This window comes from Meles meles, chromosome X (genome assembly GCF_922984935.1).
Source record: "Meles meles chromosome X, mMelMel3.1 paternal haplotype, whole genome shotgun sequence".
NCBI classification, from domain to species: Eukaryota; Metazoa; Chordata; class Mammalia; order Carnivora; family Mustelidae; genus Meles; species Meles meles.
Window position 1 is genome coordinate 37,236,476 of NC_060087.1, and position 18,634 is coordinate 37,255,109.

At 39.6% G+C, this 18,634-nt stretch overlaps 1 protein-coding gene across 13 annotated transcripts in view; it reads right to left on the reverse strand.

The window, feature by feature from the left end:
* CASK (calcium/calmodulin dependent serine protein kinase) overlaps positions 1 to 18,634 on the reverse strand; it is a 343,974-nt gene that overhangs the window by 164,988 nt on the left and 160,352 nt on the right. For all 13 annotated transcript variants that reach the window (XM_045994396.1, XM_045994399.1, XM_045994395.1 and 10 more), the window contains exons 4-5: positions 12,174 to 12,251; positions 7,588 to 7,660 (exon numbers count right to left, since the gene is read on the reverse strand). In XM_045994396.1, the coding sequence (XP_045850352.1) occupies positions 7,588 to 7,660; positions 12,174 to 12,251 (151 nt within the window). The remainder of the gene's footprint in view (positions 1 to 7,587; positions 7,661 to 12,173; positions 12,252 to 18,634) is intronic.

Consider the following 18,634-nt stretch of genomic DNA (forward strand, 5'->3'; position numbering starts at 1 on the left):
ATACACACTCCCATTAAGGTGGCTTTCAAACTACTCATTGGGAATACAACCATTAAGAATAGATGAGCAGGGGCACCTGGGTGGCTCGGTGGGTTAAAGCCTCTGCCTTCAGCTCAGGTCATGATCCCGGGGTCCTAGGATCGAGCCCCGCCTTGGGCTCTCTGCTCAGCAGGGAGCCTTCTCCCCCCCCCTTCTCTCTGCCTGCTTCTCTGCCAACTTGTGATCTCTCTCTCTGTCAAATAAATAAATAAAATCTTAAAAAAAAAGAATAGAATAGATGAGCAGGGTGCCTGGGTGGCTCAGTGGGTTAAGCCTCTGCCTTTGGCTCCTGTCATGATCTCAGAGTCCTGGGATCAAGGCCTGCATCAGGCTCTCTGCTCAGCGGGGAGCCTGCTTCCCCCTCTCTCTCTGCCTGCCTTTCTGCCTACTTGTGACCTCTCTCTCTATGTCAAATAAATAAATAAAATCTTTAAAAAAAAAAGAATAGACGAGCAAACTTATGGATAGACTACTCAACCTGGAAGAGCTTCTACTTCCTGGGGGGTGGGAGGGGAAGATGTCAATCTTCTTTATTTGGTAAGGACTCTCCCAGCCCATCCCTGGCCTTGCAGACTGCAGGGTGGGGGTTGTCAGGAACAAATGTGGGAAGAAGACAAGCTGAAAGGAAATCTGGCTTGGCAAACTGCAAAAGCAGCACAGAGGGACACTGGTAATTTGCTAAGCATTTCAACCCTACCGCCTAATGCCATGGACCTTCCTCTGACTGCCCCCAAATTCAAATTGAATTGATACTGGTGGGAAGAGTTACGACAGCTAGAAAGGTTTTCTACCTGACAGGAGAAAACGCCTTAGCCATATCACACGTGCTCGCTGCCCTGGCTCACAAGGACAGCAGCGATGAAAGAATTTACATCTAATAAAAGACACAGGCATTCTTTTTTCTTTTTCTTTTTTTAAGTAATCTGTACTCCCAACACAGGGCTTGAACTCATGACCTCAGGATCAAGAGCTGCATGCTTCCTTGACCAAGACAGGACGGCGCCCCTCATTCTTTTCTTTCTAAATCAAGGAGCTGATTTCTTTTTGGAAGGGTGGGGTGGGAGAAGAGAAGTATGGCAGTTAGAAACACAAGACAAATTTTAGATCTTATAATTCATGACATTTTTCTAAGTACAATTATTAAAATCCCACATTCAAGCTAACCATGCATTATGTTCAATCTTGCTAAAGTAATGCAGAGGATGAATCAGTGTGCATCTTGTAATAAAGAATAAAAAAACCCCACGTTTTCATTTTAATGAGAATTTCAATTTCTTGATACACTATGAGGGACTTCTTGGAAGTTGGAGTAAGAGACGTAGAAGAAATGTCAGCAACCAAGCGCAATAGGGGAAGAAATACTGTACGAAATCCATAATGCCATAGCAACTAGTGTAATGTGATGAACACCTGTTTATCAAGTCTGGCCCTACGCAGGTGAAAGGGGAACTGAGAACAGAAGGGGACCCAAGAGCAGCCAGGCGTGTTCACCACTTAGGAGGAAAACCATTTCAAGGAAGCGCAGGCAGAAATGCTTGGGTGGAGGCTTCTGGCTGAGTGTCTATGACTGTCTGGCTCTGGGGTTTTGCACAGTTCTGAGAACTCGACACCAAGCCCCCAAACCTCCTGGGCACAGGTCCCACTCGGAACAGAAAGTAACTGTGCGCATGGCCATTTGCATTTAGAGAAGCGGTGTAACTTCAACTTCAGCTATTAAAATTGGATGTCAGTAGGTCAGAGCCACAGAAAGGTCTAAGAATGCTTCGTCTCTCCACGCCCAGGTGACGTAGGGTAAAGCTGTCTCCAGGAGTTGGGGGGGGGGGCGACAAGAAAAACCCACTGACTCTTAATGCTTAATAGAGCCAATGAAGGCAGGCAAGGAGCCAGGCTTTGCATTTACCTTGGCAACTGTACTATTTCTTTCTAGAGTTCTTTTAATTTCGGGGTGAGAGGAAGAAATAAGAGGTGAAACATAATGAAAGTTTTCGTATCCTCTCACAAGAAAATGAGGAGTAAAAGGGAAGAGGACAGAAAAAAAAAGACACCCATGCCTTAATTAATGCTTGTGGGGAGGTGAAGCAGGAACAATGTAGTATTATACAGTGGGTCTTAACCAGGGGAGACTTTTGTGCCCCAGGGGACATTTGGCAATGACGAGACATTTCTGATTGTCACAACTAAGAGGAAATACTATTGCTATGTAGTGAGTAGAGGCAGTAATACACAGGACAGCCTCCCACAAGAAAGTACCTGACCCAAAATGTCACTAGTGTGGGACACTTGGGAGTTGGGAGAAACCTGTACTATGAAGATATGCTTCCCTGAATTTCAAAGGGTTCCACAATTGCCTTTTATGCAATTTATGCTTCTCCAAAGCAAGTTCCTACTGCAGGTCATGAGGTACCACATATTCAAATCTAACTTTGATATGACCAAACATTTTTAGACTCAGTTATAATGATTTCAAAAAGAAATGCCTATCAAGTTAAGAAAAAACATTACTAATTAATAAAATGCCAGGACCTTTGGAAAAATCTAATGCTTGTGGAGCACTGGGTGTGGTGCAAAAACAATGAACACTGTTACGCTGAAAAGAAATAAAAAAAAATAAAAATTAAAAAAAAAGTTAAAAAAAATCTAATGCTTCAGGATCGGTGCATGGGTTATGAGAGAGAAGGAAAGGGAGAGAACATGAGAATATTCTTGGCAAGATGAAACAGATGATTAAGTAAATTCTTCTAAAAGGAATAAAACATGGCAATGTTTTTGTATTTTCTTTAGTTAAGCGTAAGGGAAGAAAACTTTGACAAAAACAAGCTACAGAAACCAAAACCTATATAGAAATCTACACATAGGCCAGTCACTGAACACAGGCTATCTGAACATGATAAATAAAAAAGCTAATAAAGCTAACAGGCTGCTTTATTAGCAAACATTAACAACACGTCAAATAGAAATTTGAAATTATTAGCCATGTGAGATGTACTGTTACTGAAGTTTTATAATGACCACAACGCTGGAAAACTCCTGTGACAAGGTCCTGAATAAAACTACTTGGGGTTACCTGAGTTACTGAAGTTCTATTAGCAAACCCTGTTGACCCAACCTTCAGAATAGATCTGGAATCTACATTTTTACTCCCTCACTGCTACCACTCTAGTCCAGCTAGGCAGGACAATCTTCTGTTTCCCTGCTTCCACCTGTGAGCCCCTAGTTCAATGTATCATCAACAAAGCAATGTATTGCTGTTACTGTGGAAAGTCAGATCACAGTCTGTTCAAAACCCTCTGGGGAATCCCCATTTCTCTCAGAGTAGAAGTCAAGGCTCCTCCCCTCCTTTCCTCTCTAACCTCATCTACCTATCCACTCTCCTTACCGCTCAATGCACCCCAGCCTCACTGGCCTCCTTGCTATTCTGCAAATAGGTCTCTTATGCTCCTGCTTTAGTACCTTCGCACTGGCTGTTCCTTCTACCCAGCACGTTCTTCCTTTGCATATCAGTCAGCCCACCTTCTCTCCTCCTGTGACTACTTGCTCAGGTGTCATCTTCTCAGTGTGGTCTGCTCTGACCACCCTGTTTCAAACTGCAACCCCTTCTCTAAGCAGTCCCTATCCCTTTGGCCACTGTTTCCCCTGCAGTCCCTTTCACATCTTAACCTATTATGTAGTTGACTTATTTATGTTCTTGGTTAGCGCTGGTCTCCCTGAATTAGAAAGCCAGCTTCTTCCACGGAGGCAGTGACTCTGTTTTGTTCATTGATAGAACTCTGGTTCTTAGACTACTGCTTCACCGCCACCCCCGCCCCTCCCCCATCCCTGAAAACACTTGATGCAAAGTTTTGGATGAATGTCTTAATAAAAATTTACCCAAATTCATAATTACTGATTAGCTAAATGTGAGTATTCTATTTATCCATATAAAACATATAGATTTCAGGCACTGAAATATAACAAATGTCAACATTAGTGTGTGCTCTGTGTTGAGTGCACTTGCCAACTGGATGATGGTACCTTTTCAGGTGGTTTCTTCTTATTTGCAGTTTGAGAATTACTTCTATCTTCACTTCCTCAACATGTTTCTGGGTGCTTCCTCAAACTTATTTGGCATGTGCCTTAGGGATAATAAACTAATAAAATCTCATGCAAAACTAATTCTGAGCCTTTCCTTGAAAAGCCCTCTTTCTTCATGTAACTTCCCTATGACTCAAAACCAGGCTCAAACATGATCTCTGTGAAGTTTCTCGGGCTCTGTCTTTTAATGTTATTTCCCACCCTCTACCTTGGACAATAATTATTTGTTTTGTTTATCTGTAAAGATGGCCATAGATAAGTTTCTAATGTTGCCCCTCCAACCAGAAGACACAATCTATTTTTCCTCCTCTTGAATCCAGGCTAGTCTTGTAATCTATTGACTAACATAATGCAGAGAACATGACACAGTGTCGACTTCTGGCCTAGGCGTCAAGAGGCCTGGCAATTTCCACCTTTGCTTGTTTGGAGCCCTGAGACACTGTCCTGCTGGAGAGAGGGCCCCATGAAGACAGGGAGAGAGGGAAGAAGGAGGAATACGCTGAATGAGAAACTACAAAAAGGGCCCAGCAAGCTCCTAGCTGTTCTGGTCATTTCAGTGGACATGCCACAAGACTGAAGCCCATGTGGGTACTAGCCATGCTGCCTCAGCCCATATTCTGTCAACAGAATCGAGCCGTCCCCATCAAGCTCTGCCCAAAACTATAGAATTGTGAGCAAATAAATAGCAGTTGTTGTCTGAAGTCCCCAAGTTCAGTTATGTGTTGATCTGCAGCTGTCGGTAACAGATACGCTGCCTCATCCCCCTACTGAGACCATCGTAATATCTCTAGGGTTCCAAGCACAGCATTCTGCATCAAGTACACACTCGAATATTTGTTGAATAAATCGATCAGTAGGTAAATAAGAAGCTGAAGCACAATATTCAAATATAGCTACTTCGGGATTTTATTTGGTTTTGGATGAGCATATCAAATACTATGACTAATCAAAAGCTATTTTTTTAATTTTTAAAATATTTTATAATTTTTAAAAATTTTTAATAAACATATAATCTATTATTAGCCCCAGGGGTACAGGTCTGTGAATCGCCAGGTTTACACACTTCACAGCACTCACCATAGCACATACCCTCCCCAAAGTCTATAACCCCACCAACCTCTCCCTTCCCCCCTCCCCCCAGCAACCCTCAGTTTGTTTTGTGAGATTAAGAGGCTCTTATATGGTTTGTCTCCCTCCTGATCCCATCTTGTTTCATTTATTCTTTTCCTACCCCCCAACCCCCACGTTGCATCTCCACTTCCTCATATCAGGGAGATGATATGATAGTTGTCTTTCTCCAATTGACTTATTTCGCTAAGCATAATACCCTCTAGTTCCATCCACGTCGTTGCAAATGGCAAGATTTCATTTCTTTTGATGGCTGCATACTATTCCATTGTATATATATACACCACTTCTTCTTTATCCATTCATCTGTTGATGGACATCTAGGTTCTTTCCATAGTTTGGCTATTATGGACATTGCTGCTATAAATATTTGGGTGTTTGTGCCCCTTAGGATCACTACGTTTTTATCTTTAGGGTAAATACCCAATTGTACAATTGCTGGGTCATAGGGTAGTTCTATTTTCAACTTTTCGAGGAACCTCCATGCTGTTTTCCGGAGTGGTTGCACCAGCTTGCATTCCCACCAGCAGTGTAGGAGGGTTCCCCTTTCTCCGCATCCTCGCCAGCATCTGTCATTTCCTGACTTGTTAATTTTAGCCATTCTGAGTGGTGTGAGGTGGTATCTCATTGTGGTTTTGATTTGTATTTCCCTGATGCCGAGTGATGTGGAGCAAATAGCTGACTGTATTATTGAAAGTATTACAGTACAGTATGTTGTCAATCATTACTTATTATATGATGTTCATATACTCTTCAAGAACAGAATTCAAAAATTGCCTCTTGAGCAAAAGTGTTTCTAAAGCAGTGCTATCATATGAACTAAAAATCTGTTTATACATTTTAAGTTTTCAAAGTGTCATTTTTATCATCTATTTTATAATATATATGAGGAGATACACTTTACTGTTTATATCTGCATTTTCTTATATTAATTTAATGCAGGAGAGTAACACAGCCTGCTACTATCATTGACCATTTCCCTCCTTTAACTTTTTTACACTTGTTATTCTCTTTATTTGTGTAACCAAAAAACATTTTTTTATAAAAGTGCTATGTATCCATTGGGTTCTTCAGTGCTGAGTACTGATAATAACACTCTCCTTTTCCTATCACATTTGGAAAGAGTAAGATTTTTACAACTAAAGTGTATTCTGTACATTTCTCCAATGATTTTTTTTTCATTTGCTATGGTAATATTCTACTAGACTTTTGGAATTGCTCACACTTTACCTCAGTTTATTTATTTATTATTATTATTATTATTACATTCAGTTAGCCACTGTATAGTACATCATTAGTTTCTGATGTAGTGTTCAACGATTCATAACTTGTGTGTAACACCCAATGCTCATCACAACACATGCCCTCCTTAGTACCCATCACCCAGTTACTCCATCTCCCCACTCCCCCTCCCCTCTGAAACCCTCAGTTTATTTCCTGGGGTCCATAATTTTTCATGATTTGTCTCCCTCTCTGATTCTCCCCCTTCAGATTTCCCTTCCTTCCCTTATGGTTTTATCTCAGCTTATAACCACAACAATTTAGTTAAAATTTCTCAAATGTTCTAGAAAATTTAACTCTACTAAATTTCTTAACCATTAAAATATAGTGAAGAGGTCAGGCCTCTGATAATATGTTTTGAGGGAAGGAGAGCCCCATGTCTGCAGATGCTGTGTGTTAGAGAGAGGCCAGAGCCAAAATACCAGAGAGAGAAAGTGGACAATATGGCTAGGGAGACCTCAGGGGCTCTCAGCTATTTGAGGCCTTGGAAAGGGCTGGGCATCAGGAGGAAGGCCCACTCTTTTACATTCTGGCCTGCCTCCATGTTCTGCCTGATACCATTATGAGCCAGGAACTGACAGTTCCATGAACTTGATACTGGGAAGAAATAGGCAGAAAGACTGAATAATGGTAGTAGACACAATCGTAAGGGTACAAAACTGTATTACATTTTTATTTATGATTTCAGACTATGTTAAAGAACTATGTGCAAAAAATGCTGACTATTATGTATGCAACACTATGAAAATATAAGCATATGATTAACTTTTACTATATAAACCAAATAACCAATTCCCTCCCAATTAACTTAGGATAAGATTATTATTTGGTTCTTCCTATTAGTTGGATTTTTCATTTCTCTCTTAAACACATAATGGCAAAAGAGGAATAACAATTTCAGAATACATGTACATTTTAATAAGAATAAGGAAACTGAAATGATAAAAGTGTTCCTGTTAAGAATGGGTATGACTCTTCAAATATGAAGTAGTTAAAAAAATAAAGTAGTTAAATAAATGTTAATTTGGAAGTAAAATTATATTAAAGTTAGTGATAAAAATGACTTACCTTCACATCCCTGTGAATTATGTTATTATCATGACAATAGCGTAGAGCTTCCAGTATCTGTCTCATGTAATGACTGTAGAAAAACAAAAGAAATCTAAAACTGTAATAAAAATTTTTTATTTTTAAAACTTAATATACAGTGTCCCTAGTTTGTAACTCCCATCTTCATATTCACTGCCCATGGACACTGCTCATTTGAGCAGACAAGTCTGGTGAAATGTGAGGCTTAATAATGAAAAAGTTGGCAGACCCATGAGTTTATAAGCTTCATGAAGAAATAATGTGTCCTGTATTTTCTAAGATAACCAAATCAAAAGAATTTCACAGTTCATAAGTAAAATAGCTCAGCAAACGAAAAATTCAGGCTGAAAACATGGAGCACGGAGTGGGGGGGAGCGAGTCTCTGACACTCGGTTAATTCTACTTAGTTACAGTGGATTGCTGTTAAGTGAACAGAGCTTGGAGGTGCACCATGGATTCTGACTAAAGGAATGGGAGCCTTTTATCTGCCAAAAAAGGCTGGCTCTCTGCCTTATTTCCATTTAGCTTTAAGGACAAACAAGAGGAAAGAACCTCTTTATGCGTACAATCTCTTTTTTGCAACGCAAAGGAGTTTTAGCTGGGGCATCTTTTAACAAAGCAGAGTTGTTCTGGGCTGAAATCCTAGGAAGTCAGACTCAACACGTGGCCAGCGGGGGTCTGCAGCGGCTCCCCCGCTAGGTCCAGGGGAAAAACACAGGAGGAGTCAGCATTATAAAGAACAGTCCTTAAAAAGTGCTAACAGGGTCAACTAGCAACAGGGTGTGACCAGAGTAAGGACGTGTATTCAGTATTACTTCACAGCTTGCTTTGACTTCCCTCTGTCCCTTAATTCTAGGTTCTTCTTCCTCTAATTCTATTTCTCCTTGTTGAGTGTCTTCTTATCCTCTCTTCCTCTATATTTTACTCCCTTCATATCTTTCTCTTTTTCCTATTATCCCCCTCCTTTTTAATTTTCCCCTTTTCCTTCCCAAACAGGCATGACATAGAAATGCAAGATATGCAATGTTATTTATTGTATTTATTGAATTTTATCTTTCCAGATCTTCCATTCTTCACACTTTACATAAAAATGAAATAATTTACCAGTACTTGCAAATGCCCTTGTATGTATCCTTGTGACAAAAAAAAAAAAAAAAAAAAAAATCCCCACTCCTGATATACAACTAAGAGGCATTTCCATCAAGTTCCCTCTCAGGTACACTACCATCAAAACTCACATGAATGTCCCTCTCCTTGACATGTGCATTACTTCATGAACTACAATCGATCAGAAGGTTCCATTTTTAAAATGCAAGGTAGGAGAAAAAAACCCAACCCCGACTCTGTTTCTATACTTATCATTGTCTCCCCACACCTGGGTTCTAAAGCAGAGAACTTAGCTCATACTGTCCTTAGTTCTCGTGTCAATTTTTCTTACTTTGCAGATGCACACAAAAGGGGCTGTGGTTATGTACTCTTTGACTGGGCCTGCGAAGCCTACAATTAAGTTTCTGTTTAAATTAGGGGTTCTTAACTTGGCCCTTTCCTGGCTCAAATCAGGGTTTGAAGGCTATGTGGCCTCCTGAAATGGCAGAGACAAAAGTGAAAGTGCTTTGTAAACTCTGAACCATACTACAAAGGGTAAATCATTATTATTACAATATTATTATGATTGTTAAGTTTAGTCAAAGGTTTAGGAACAGCCTATTCGTGCATCTAGATGTGAACATTAGAATAGTGGATACGTTTAAATTAGGTAATTTGGACATAGCTTATACATACAGTATGGACTACTTTGGATACACAGTACTAAGAGAGCCACTTACATGTCTTCAGCCTGAAGAAAAGTCCTATCTCAAAGCCTCATTAAGGAAAAAAAAAACAAACCTCAGTGAATGAGCATTTTTCATCTAATTATCAGAGTGCTCAATTATTTGACCCAGATATATATATATACATATCAGAATCTCTGGAGTGTGTTGGGGGAAGATACAATTTTTTTCTCCCCAGATATTACAGATTTAAAGTGATCTTTCTCCACCCTCCCAGTCATGACTCTGGGAGGCTGTGCACGTGAATAGAGTGCAAGCAGAATAAAGAGAGAAGCAAAAATCCACCCACACTGCCTAGAATTGCTGACTAAACTTTAATTAGAAAGCTTCTTTTTCATGAATCATCATGGTGGCCTATACTTTCAGAGAAACTTCACAATATATAAGTTTGTCTCTATCGCCTGTAAGGATCAGGAATGAGGACAATTCAGTGGGAGGAAAGAACTGAGGCCTGCAATCCACTCACTTCCTGTGGAAGCCTGCATTTCTGGGGTGGTGGAAGAAAGGAGGGAAGGAGACTCTAGGTAAAGAGATGAACACTCTTGCTAGGCAGAAGAGACCTTGTCTCTGAAATGCTCTTAAGAGAATGTACGGGGCTAAGGACTACCTGTGGTAAATAGAATCTGGGATCTTTGAGGTATGGCTCGTTTCCTGGAGGAGGTCATGGAAGCTATACGACTCCTTGAGGCATACAATGGAGACATCTTGTGACTGCAAGGCTCCCCTGTGTGTGTGGGATCCCACAGACCTCATGTCGAGACCTCATCTACTCTGGGCCACAGGCACATTTCTGATGTGGGAAGCTGCCCTTGAGAACCCAGACTTTTTTGTTTCAGCTGAGCCTTTTTTGATTGCCTGTATCCTTTTAATTATTTAGTAAAGCTTGGTACTAGGTAAGAAGATTGCTCTGATTTGTAGGAGTGTGATTTGATAATCTGATTCTGTATGTTAGCACCTTCCACAACTCATCGCCCCTGAAAGAACAGAGGTAATCACTAATTGGGCTGTAAGGACTACATGCAGTTTCCTTTTATGCCATACTTTGCTGCTTCTCTTAAAGCTCAGCCAGTTGGAGAAAAACATTATCAATTTGATTTCTTGGTGCCTCGGAGTCTTCTTGCAGTTGGTCTCACTAGAATACTGATGCAAACTAAATTTCTCAACGATCAATCACAGAATCAGAGGAGGCAAGCAGGTTAGAAGTCATTCGGTTGAACGCTCTACAGCCCAAGGAAGGCTCTACATGCCCTTGTTGTATGGTCACTGATTTTCTGCAAAAGGGTACATGTCTAATACTGCTTTCTGAGGATGCCCCCCCCGCCTTTTGTCATTATTTAGGAAGGGTCTTTAATAAATTGTGCCAAATTTCTCTCTTTGCAGTGTCGCTGACTGGTCCCGAGGCCACTCTGTACTGGACTATTCTGGAAAGTTCCTTTCATGTCACTGTATGGCATCACCTCTACGTAGGACTATTCTCCCTATACTGATGCCCAGGACAGTGGCACAGATAGGCTCGAAGTTGAGGAAAAGCCATAGAGACGAGTGGGGAACAGAGTACAAATGGTAGTGGTTGAACATCAACCCCGAGCACATGCACCAGGTACCCAAGCGTTACTGCGGTTCAAAAGGAAAAAAGTCCTCTTCCGTCATCACACTTCACTGTTCTATAAACTCAATGTTCAGAATTTTTAGTTTTCCCTATCTGATGATGCTGTTGAAAGAGATCAATGTGGGAAAGTTCAAAAGGCAGGCTGTCTCAAATTCTTGAAGAAGTAAATATGCACAATAATGCCCAAGGGTCTGAGAGTTTCATTTAGTTGAATAAAGTGGTTTACCACTGTATCATAAGAAAACTCAAGATCACACTGACTATTCTGGTATTAAAGAATGTTTTTAAATTCCGAAGCACAATACATAATAAAAATTTTATATTATGATACAAACTCAAAACTCATAGAAAAATGGGATTAAAAAAAACCCACTAGAGTTGTGGGTTTGAATCCTTTAACATATTATGGTTGGTGACTGAGGAGACCCATGTATTAAAAAGGCAACCCACTGAAGTGGGTATTTATGATATGATTGAATGCCACCAAAGCAGAAAGCTGTATTGCTCTAAATCTATAGGCAAGTGGCCTAGGGCATGGCTCCTGTGATTTTTTACCTTTACTCCTTTTTTTGAGCCATTGGTTCCTTACAGCAACTTGACTTAGAACAATAGCCACCATTTGCTTGGGAGATCACACACGGGCCTGAAGCAAATATATTTAGCAGGAGCACTGTGCTTTTATATCTATTCCTTCCTCTGTTCTGGGCATTTCGTCAGATTAATTGGCCACATAACAATTCGCTATCACCAAAAGACAAAGTGAAGAACTAATAAGGCACATCCGCTCAAAATAAAGGTCGAACACACAAAAAACCCCCAAATCTGATTCTTCATGGTTGCTGAGCTATCAAATCACTCTCTGAACAAAAGTCATCAGAAATGGTAAAGACAGCAGTACTATGTTAAGCTGTAAGCCTGTATTAATAGATAAATGCATGGTTCAATATTTTGCGTTTCCAGTTGCTACTTTGGTTCCACTAAAGCACTAAGACAAACATGCTCCTTGTAGGAAAGACTGGCAATAAGGTCATCATTAGTTCAAAAAGCAGGTCACTTTATGTGATTTGTCACTTCCTTCTTTTATTTCCACCTTGACCTCTGGGGAGTCCATATGAATGACGTACCTGGCAACAGCTTCACTGTATACAAAACCAGCGTCAGCTCGTTTTACGATTTCAAAACACAGATCTGCTCCATCCATACTGTGGAAAAATTATGAAAAAGAATGTCAGAGGAAATTCCAGGAAGAAAACACTGAAAATGAATAGGCTGTAATGAAGTTATTAGTTGGCTTACAGCTAATGATTCTTTTTTTTTAAGATTTTATTTATTTATTTGACAGAGAGAGACAGAACACAAGCAGGGGGAGTCGGAGTGGGAGAAGCAGGCTCCCTGCTCGGCAGGGAGCCGGATGCGGGACTTGATCGTAGGACCCTGGGATCATGACCTGAGCCGAAGGCAGACACTTAACTCCTGAGCCACCCAGGTGCCCCACAGCTAATGATTCTAACAAGTTATTTCAATTTCCTTATTTTCAATGAAAAAGAGACAAATTATAAAGGATATTATAACCATCTTAACTCTGAAAATCTACATGGAAAAACATATAAAGAACAAGCAAATGGTAGCATCAAATAACATAAGGTGTCAAAAATTCACCCTAAGTTTCCTTTAAGTTATTGCAACAAAAAGTCTCAGAAAATGGCAATGCTGGGGGTTGCCGGCACATTTTTGAGTCAAGTTCCAAAATTATCGGTACCTAGTCATGTCATGCAATATTTTAAGAATCCAACAAGTATTCTAAAATATTTCACTATACTTATCACCACTAAATGGGAATTCGGGCTGTATACCGTAGAAGGAAAAAAGTAGCTAATTTCTAATTTATTTTTGCTTACACTTCCATTACCAAAGTCAACTGCTACCAACATATTCTAACACACTGATGTGTTGGTGACGGAATGGTACTATTTTGCCACAAACTTAAATATGGGTCTTTTTAATTTCTCAGCAGATCAGTAAGGCCTCTTGTGTTGGCCACACCTTGCGTCTTCTACCTATCCTATCTAATGGCTCTTCAAGGATACCTTACTCTCTAGGCAGGCTAGTGTTATTACTATCCCCTGAACATACCATTTTCTTTTTTGTCACATGCTTCTGCGTGTATTGTTCCTCATATTCAAAACCTACCTCAATCCAAGGTCCCATTCCAATCCCACCCTTCGCAGAAAGCCCCCTCAGTGGATTACCAGCCACAGGAAGGTTTTCATTTGCTTAAATTCTCTAACAACCCTATATGTCCATATCATTGTATTTGGCACTTACATAGACTTAGGATTTTTCAATACATATATATGAGACTTTGCCAGATCATATCTATTAAAGAAATTATTCAAATATTAATAGTTGGCCAATATCTTTATAATGCTTTCAGGCTTATGAAGTGTTTTCAAATGCAGTATTTCACCCATTCACTTATTCAGGAGCTAAGACTGCAATAGATCTGCTACAGGTATTACACTGAAGATACAGAGACTTCTAGAAGGGAAAGTAGAGAAACTATTCATTACTATTACTAATAATTACTAATTAGGCATTAATAACAAATAATCATTAATAATATTATTCACCAAGTATCATGGGAAACACTCCTTGTTATATCTCCATTCTCACAGTCACCCCATGACATCAGCATCCTTTTCATTCTCAAATAATCTAACAAGTATGTGACAGGGACAGGATTCAAATCTGTATCTATAATCAATGCTCTTCCCGTTGTCTACAGCTACACCTGCTAGGTGTGCAAGGAGCAAACGCACATATGCAAGCTCAACAGTGCAACAATAGGGTAGCCCTAAAGAACAAGTATGTTTTATACCTTCAAAATACTCCCACCCGATACCCAACAGAAGACTGAGCACACAGTAAATAGTCATGAGTAATTGACTATATTATTTATTTTAAAAATTTTAAAAAAGATTTTATTTATTTGACAGAGAGAGATCACAAGTAGGCAGAGAGGCAGGCAGAGAGAGAGGGAGAAGCAGGCTCCCTGCCAAGCAGAGAGGCCAATGCGGGGCTCGATCCCAGGACCCTGGGATCATGACCTGAGGAGCCGAAGGCAGAGCCTTAACCCACTGAGCCACCCAGACGCCCTGACTACATTATTTAAAACTTGGTGTGGTTTTAGGTCAGTGCAAACACTTTCACATTTATATAAAGCTTTACAACACTTGCTTGGTTTCCAATTCACGGCAAATGAACATTTTCCAATGTTGATGCATAAAATGCATAAAATGATCTTTGTGATGGCCTAGTCTACTCTGAAGTAGGGTAGTGACCATTTTCCACCATCAGAAATCAACCCTGAATGAACATGGTCACACATCTTGTGAACAATCGTGATCACCTGTTCGAGTAGAAGTCCTATAAGCAGAGTTGTACTTGTCCTACAGGTCAAGGGGCACATACAATAACACTACTGACACATTCCTGGCAAAAAGTTAACACAGTGTACCTGCTCCTACTAATTGTGAAAGTATCCTTTCCGCTCTACCTCACCTCCACTAGGAGGACTATTCCTTTTGAATCTTGCCAATCAGATAGGAGGGTTAAAAACTCACAGTTGCTTTAGTTTGCATTTCCTTGATTGCTAGACAATGAATACTTTTCATTTCTTCGTGTAGGGAGGAGGAAAAAAATACGATTTTTAAAGCAGTCTGTGGTTTAAGCTGGTTGTTTGACCTAGAAGCACTAAAAGACCCTGACAATGATGGAATTATAGTTTTTGTTTGGACAGTCTCTTTTTTAATTGTGGAATGTGAGGAGGAGCACTGTTCAGCTCAGATGAGAGAAGGGTTAGGCAAAAGAGAGCTCAACTGATTGCATCACCAGGCAGTAAGAGCCTGGGAGCGCTCCTGTAAGCTAGAGGAAGATTTTTTTGGAGGGACCTAGAAGAGGGGAAAAAAGGAATCTTAGGGGTAGAAGATAGTTAAGTGGTTAAGTGGTGAGAGGCCAATGCTTAAAGAGGGAACCAGTCAGTGAGAGAAAACTGGGAATTATTTACTGCCCTGTAATGTAACTACCAGCATGGATCAGCCCATTTCTTTCCTTGTCATTCCTGAAATACTGCTATTTGAAATGATACTCTCTACACATGTACCGACAAACGTATTTTCAGGTTTCTACTCTTTCCTACTGACCCATCTATTCTTGTATCCGGTACCATACCATTTTTAATACTGTGTTTTTTATTTTAATTTTTAAAGGTAAGCTCCATACCCAACACGGGGTTAAACACATGACCCTGAGATCAAGAGTCACATGTTCTACTGACTGAACCTGCCAGGCACTCCTATAATAGTATATTTTAGTATTTGGAAAAATAAGTCATTTCATTATGATTCTTTGTCAATATTTTCTTCTGAATTTTTTTCTCCCTGCTGAATTTTAAAATCAGTTTGTCAAATGCTAAACATTTTTAATATTTTGGTGGAGACAGTATTATATTTATAAACTTCTAGAAATTAACATTTTTCTCATATTCTCATCTACGAACATGATACTTCCTTTCATGTCTCTAAGATGCAATTTTAAGGTTTTCTTCATACTGGCCCCAAATATCAATTATTGGGGTTTTTCCTCTAGGATACTTTCAGTTGCTCTTATAAATGGGATCATTTTGCCACTGTACTTTTTTTAATACAATGGTTCATAACCAGGGGTACCAAACAAAATCACCTGTGTAATTTTTAAATATGCAGGCATGTTCTTTGAGGAGCTAGTCCGAAAGTCAGTCATCACTGTGAAAGTAATCTTCTATTAAAGCTGTTTGATTAGTTATTTGTATCACTGATATTAAAAGAGGCAATTCATTAATTTTAAATTTTATGAGATATGGAGAAACCAAAAATATTATTTACACAACTTTTACTCATCACTGAAATTTAAAATATACGTATTCATAATATAATCTACATATAACAGCTTTGAACAAAAAGTTTGATGCCTCAAATCTTTGATAATCTTTATTTGATAAAACATCTAAAAACAAGTGTAAGGTTTCTTTTATTGCTTTTCTCTTTGCTTCCCATCTTAAGGTGTTTCTAGGGCTGCCAAGCTTCAAGAAGTGTATTTTAAATTTCCTTGCTTGGTTCCATTCTGAGGGAGTAAAATAAGAGGGAGAAGAAACCATGCTTTAGAAGGGTATGGGGGAATGCTTCTATCCTATATGCAGAGAAAAACTATAGGAGGTTTACTCTGACTTGCAAAAAGTGGTGGGATCATGAATGATCTTAGCTTTCCCTTCCTTTCATCTGTCTGAATTTTCAAAATTTTAGAATAAAACATGTTTTACTTACATAACTAAAAAAATTCCAAACAGATATGCCCAATAAAACAGATCACGGGTCTAGAGGCAAAATGTATGGGTGGTCGTATGTGGAAGGGATTAGAATATGCCACCCCAAAATAGCCACTTTGGCATAGGATGATTTTGAGCTGAAGGCAATAGGAAAACAGCGGGAAGAACAGGAGCAACAGGAAGAACTCTCTCCTGTCCTCCATTCTGCCTAAAAACAGGGTTGAAATTTCCCTTTGCAAAGGTGTTCCCCTCTCATGCACTAGGAAGACAACTACTCTGATCTGTATGACAAATTTTACTAAACAAATCTTATTCACTACACATTTCTTAGTCCCCTTCCCACCACTTACCTCCAACTTGAGACACCCAAACTCCCCACCTCTTCCCTTGTCTAGTCACTTCATACTTTATTATTCTTTGTTAAAACTGTATATAAGTGTCTGGGTCTAACTCCCTCTTTGTGGTTTTCACTTTTTTCCTGTGAGGCTGCCCCCTAACCCCACTGGTCCTGCTGTGTACAGACAAAATAAATCTTCGCTCTTGTTAGCCTCAGGTTGGTCAGTTTAATTCACAGACCTAGTCACTTAACCCTCTTCTACAACGTACTTTCTGTAAAAGCAGAAAAAGAGGGGGCTTGTAGTATGAAGACTCATGCTTGATTGTATGAAGAAATGCTTCTTAACTTAACTGTAGTGAAGGACCAGTATTTTTTCCCTCAGGTATTTATAAATTGGTACTTTTATAAAATACTAGATCATATGCTATGATTTCAAAGCTATGTCAAATCGCTCTAACATCTTCTAAATGTTTACTCTCAATTTCTGTCCTTACTTCATTATAGACTGGTAACAGTTGGTAGGTTGGAACTCATCTGCCAACTATTCTTTGAGGAACACTGTAAAGGCCAGACTGAATCTGAATTTCTCTGACCAGCATTTCCTCTGAAGGTGACAAAAACAACTACAGAACTGGATGAAATTAAAAAATTTTTTTTAAAGCTTTAAGAATGAACAGTATAGTGAGTGAAAAATGATCTAGTGAGGATGGGGAAATGTTCTGAGCTCAAAGAGGTGAGCAAGAGCTGCTTCTCCTCTTGGGGTAGGTAGTGGGCCAAGAAAAAGGAGGCTGCCATGAAAGGGGCGGGGTGAATATTTGGGGAACTCTGAAGAAGGGGGGAGGCAGACTGACAGGGTGGGTCCTGACTCTGGGAGGGTGAGATGTCAGACTGACAGGGTCCAGCTGCCTTTGCGCTAGGGTGATCTGAGAGGTGAGACAGAGCTAATCTTTTGGCTTACCCCAGAGGAGCCTGCCAAAGGCTAAGGACATGATAAAACACCCTACACTCTGGGCTGGGGTGATAAAGAGGTGTATTTTTTTAAAAGCAGGGTACAGAATACATTCTGGTATGGCTTATTAGTAGCATAGAAAAATCCCAGTGTCTACCATGAAGTGAAAAGCTCCACTTAAAAACTTCAGTGAGGATCAACAAATTATTTAAAAAAAAGTGATTTGAAAAAGCAAATAGGAATTTCTGAATGAAACAATCTAAAGGCAAAATTAAGAACTTAAGCAGATTAGTTAGTTGAAGAGAAAAATTAGTGAACCAGAAGATGCAGTCAGATTGAAGCATGGAGAGACAAAACATGGAGAATATGAAAGTGAGGATAAGAAAGGATTACAGTGAGAAGGTCAGCATCTATTTTTATTGAAGTTTCAAAAGTGAAAAGAAGGGCAGGCGCCTGGCTGGCTTACTTGGTGGTGCATGAGACTCTTGATCTTTAGGTTATGAGTTCGAGCCCCACAATGGGTATAGGGATTACTAATAGGTAAACAGATAAATACATTAAAAAAGTGAAAAGAAAATGGAGCAGAAGCAATACGGAAAATATAATGTCTGATAATAAGCCAGAAATGATAAAAGATCTCAAAAAACACCAAGCAGTAAAGAAATCTATAGTCCCATATCTGTGAAAACTGCAGGAAACCAGAGAAAAATAGAAAAGCTCAGAAGCAGTGAAAAGGAAAAACGGACTATTAGACTGACGGCTGAGTTCTCAACAGCAACAGTGGAAGCCAGCACACAGTAAAAAGGGATCTTAATCAAATTAGCTGCCAACCTAATAAAATTCTCTTTTCACACACACACACACACACACAAAACCCTTAAAGAATATCGGTGAAAAAATTTCTTTCAGATAAGCAAAGAAACCAAGAGAATTTGCC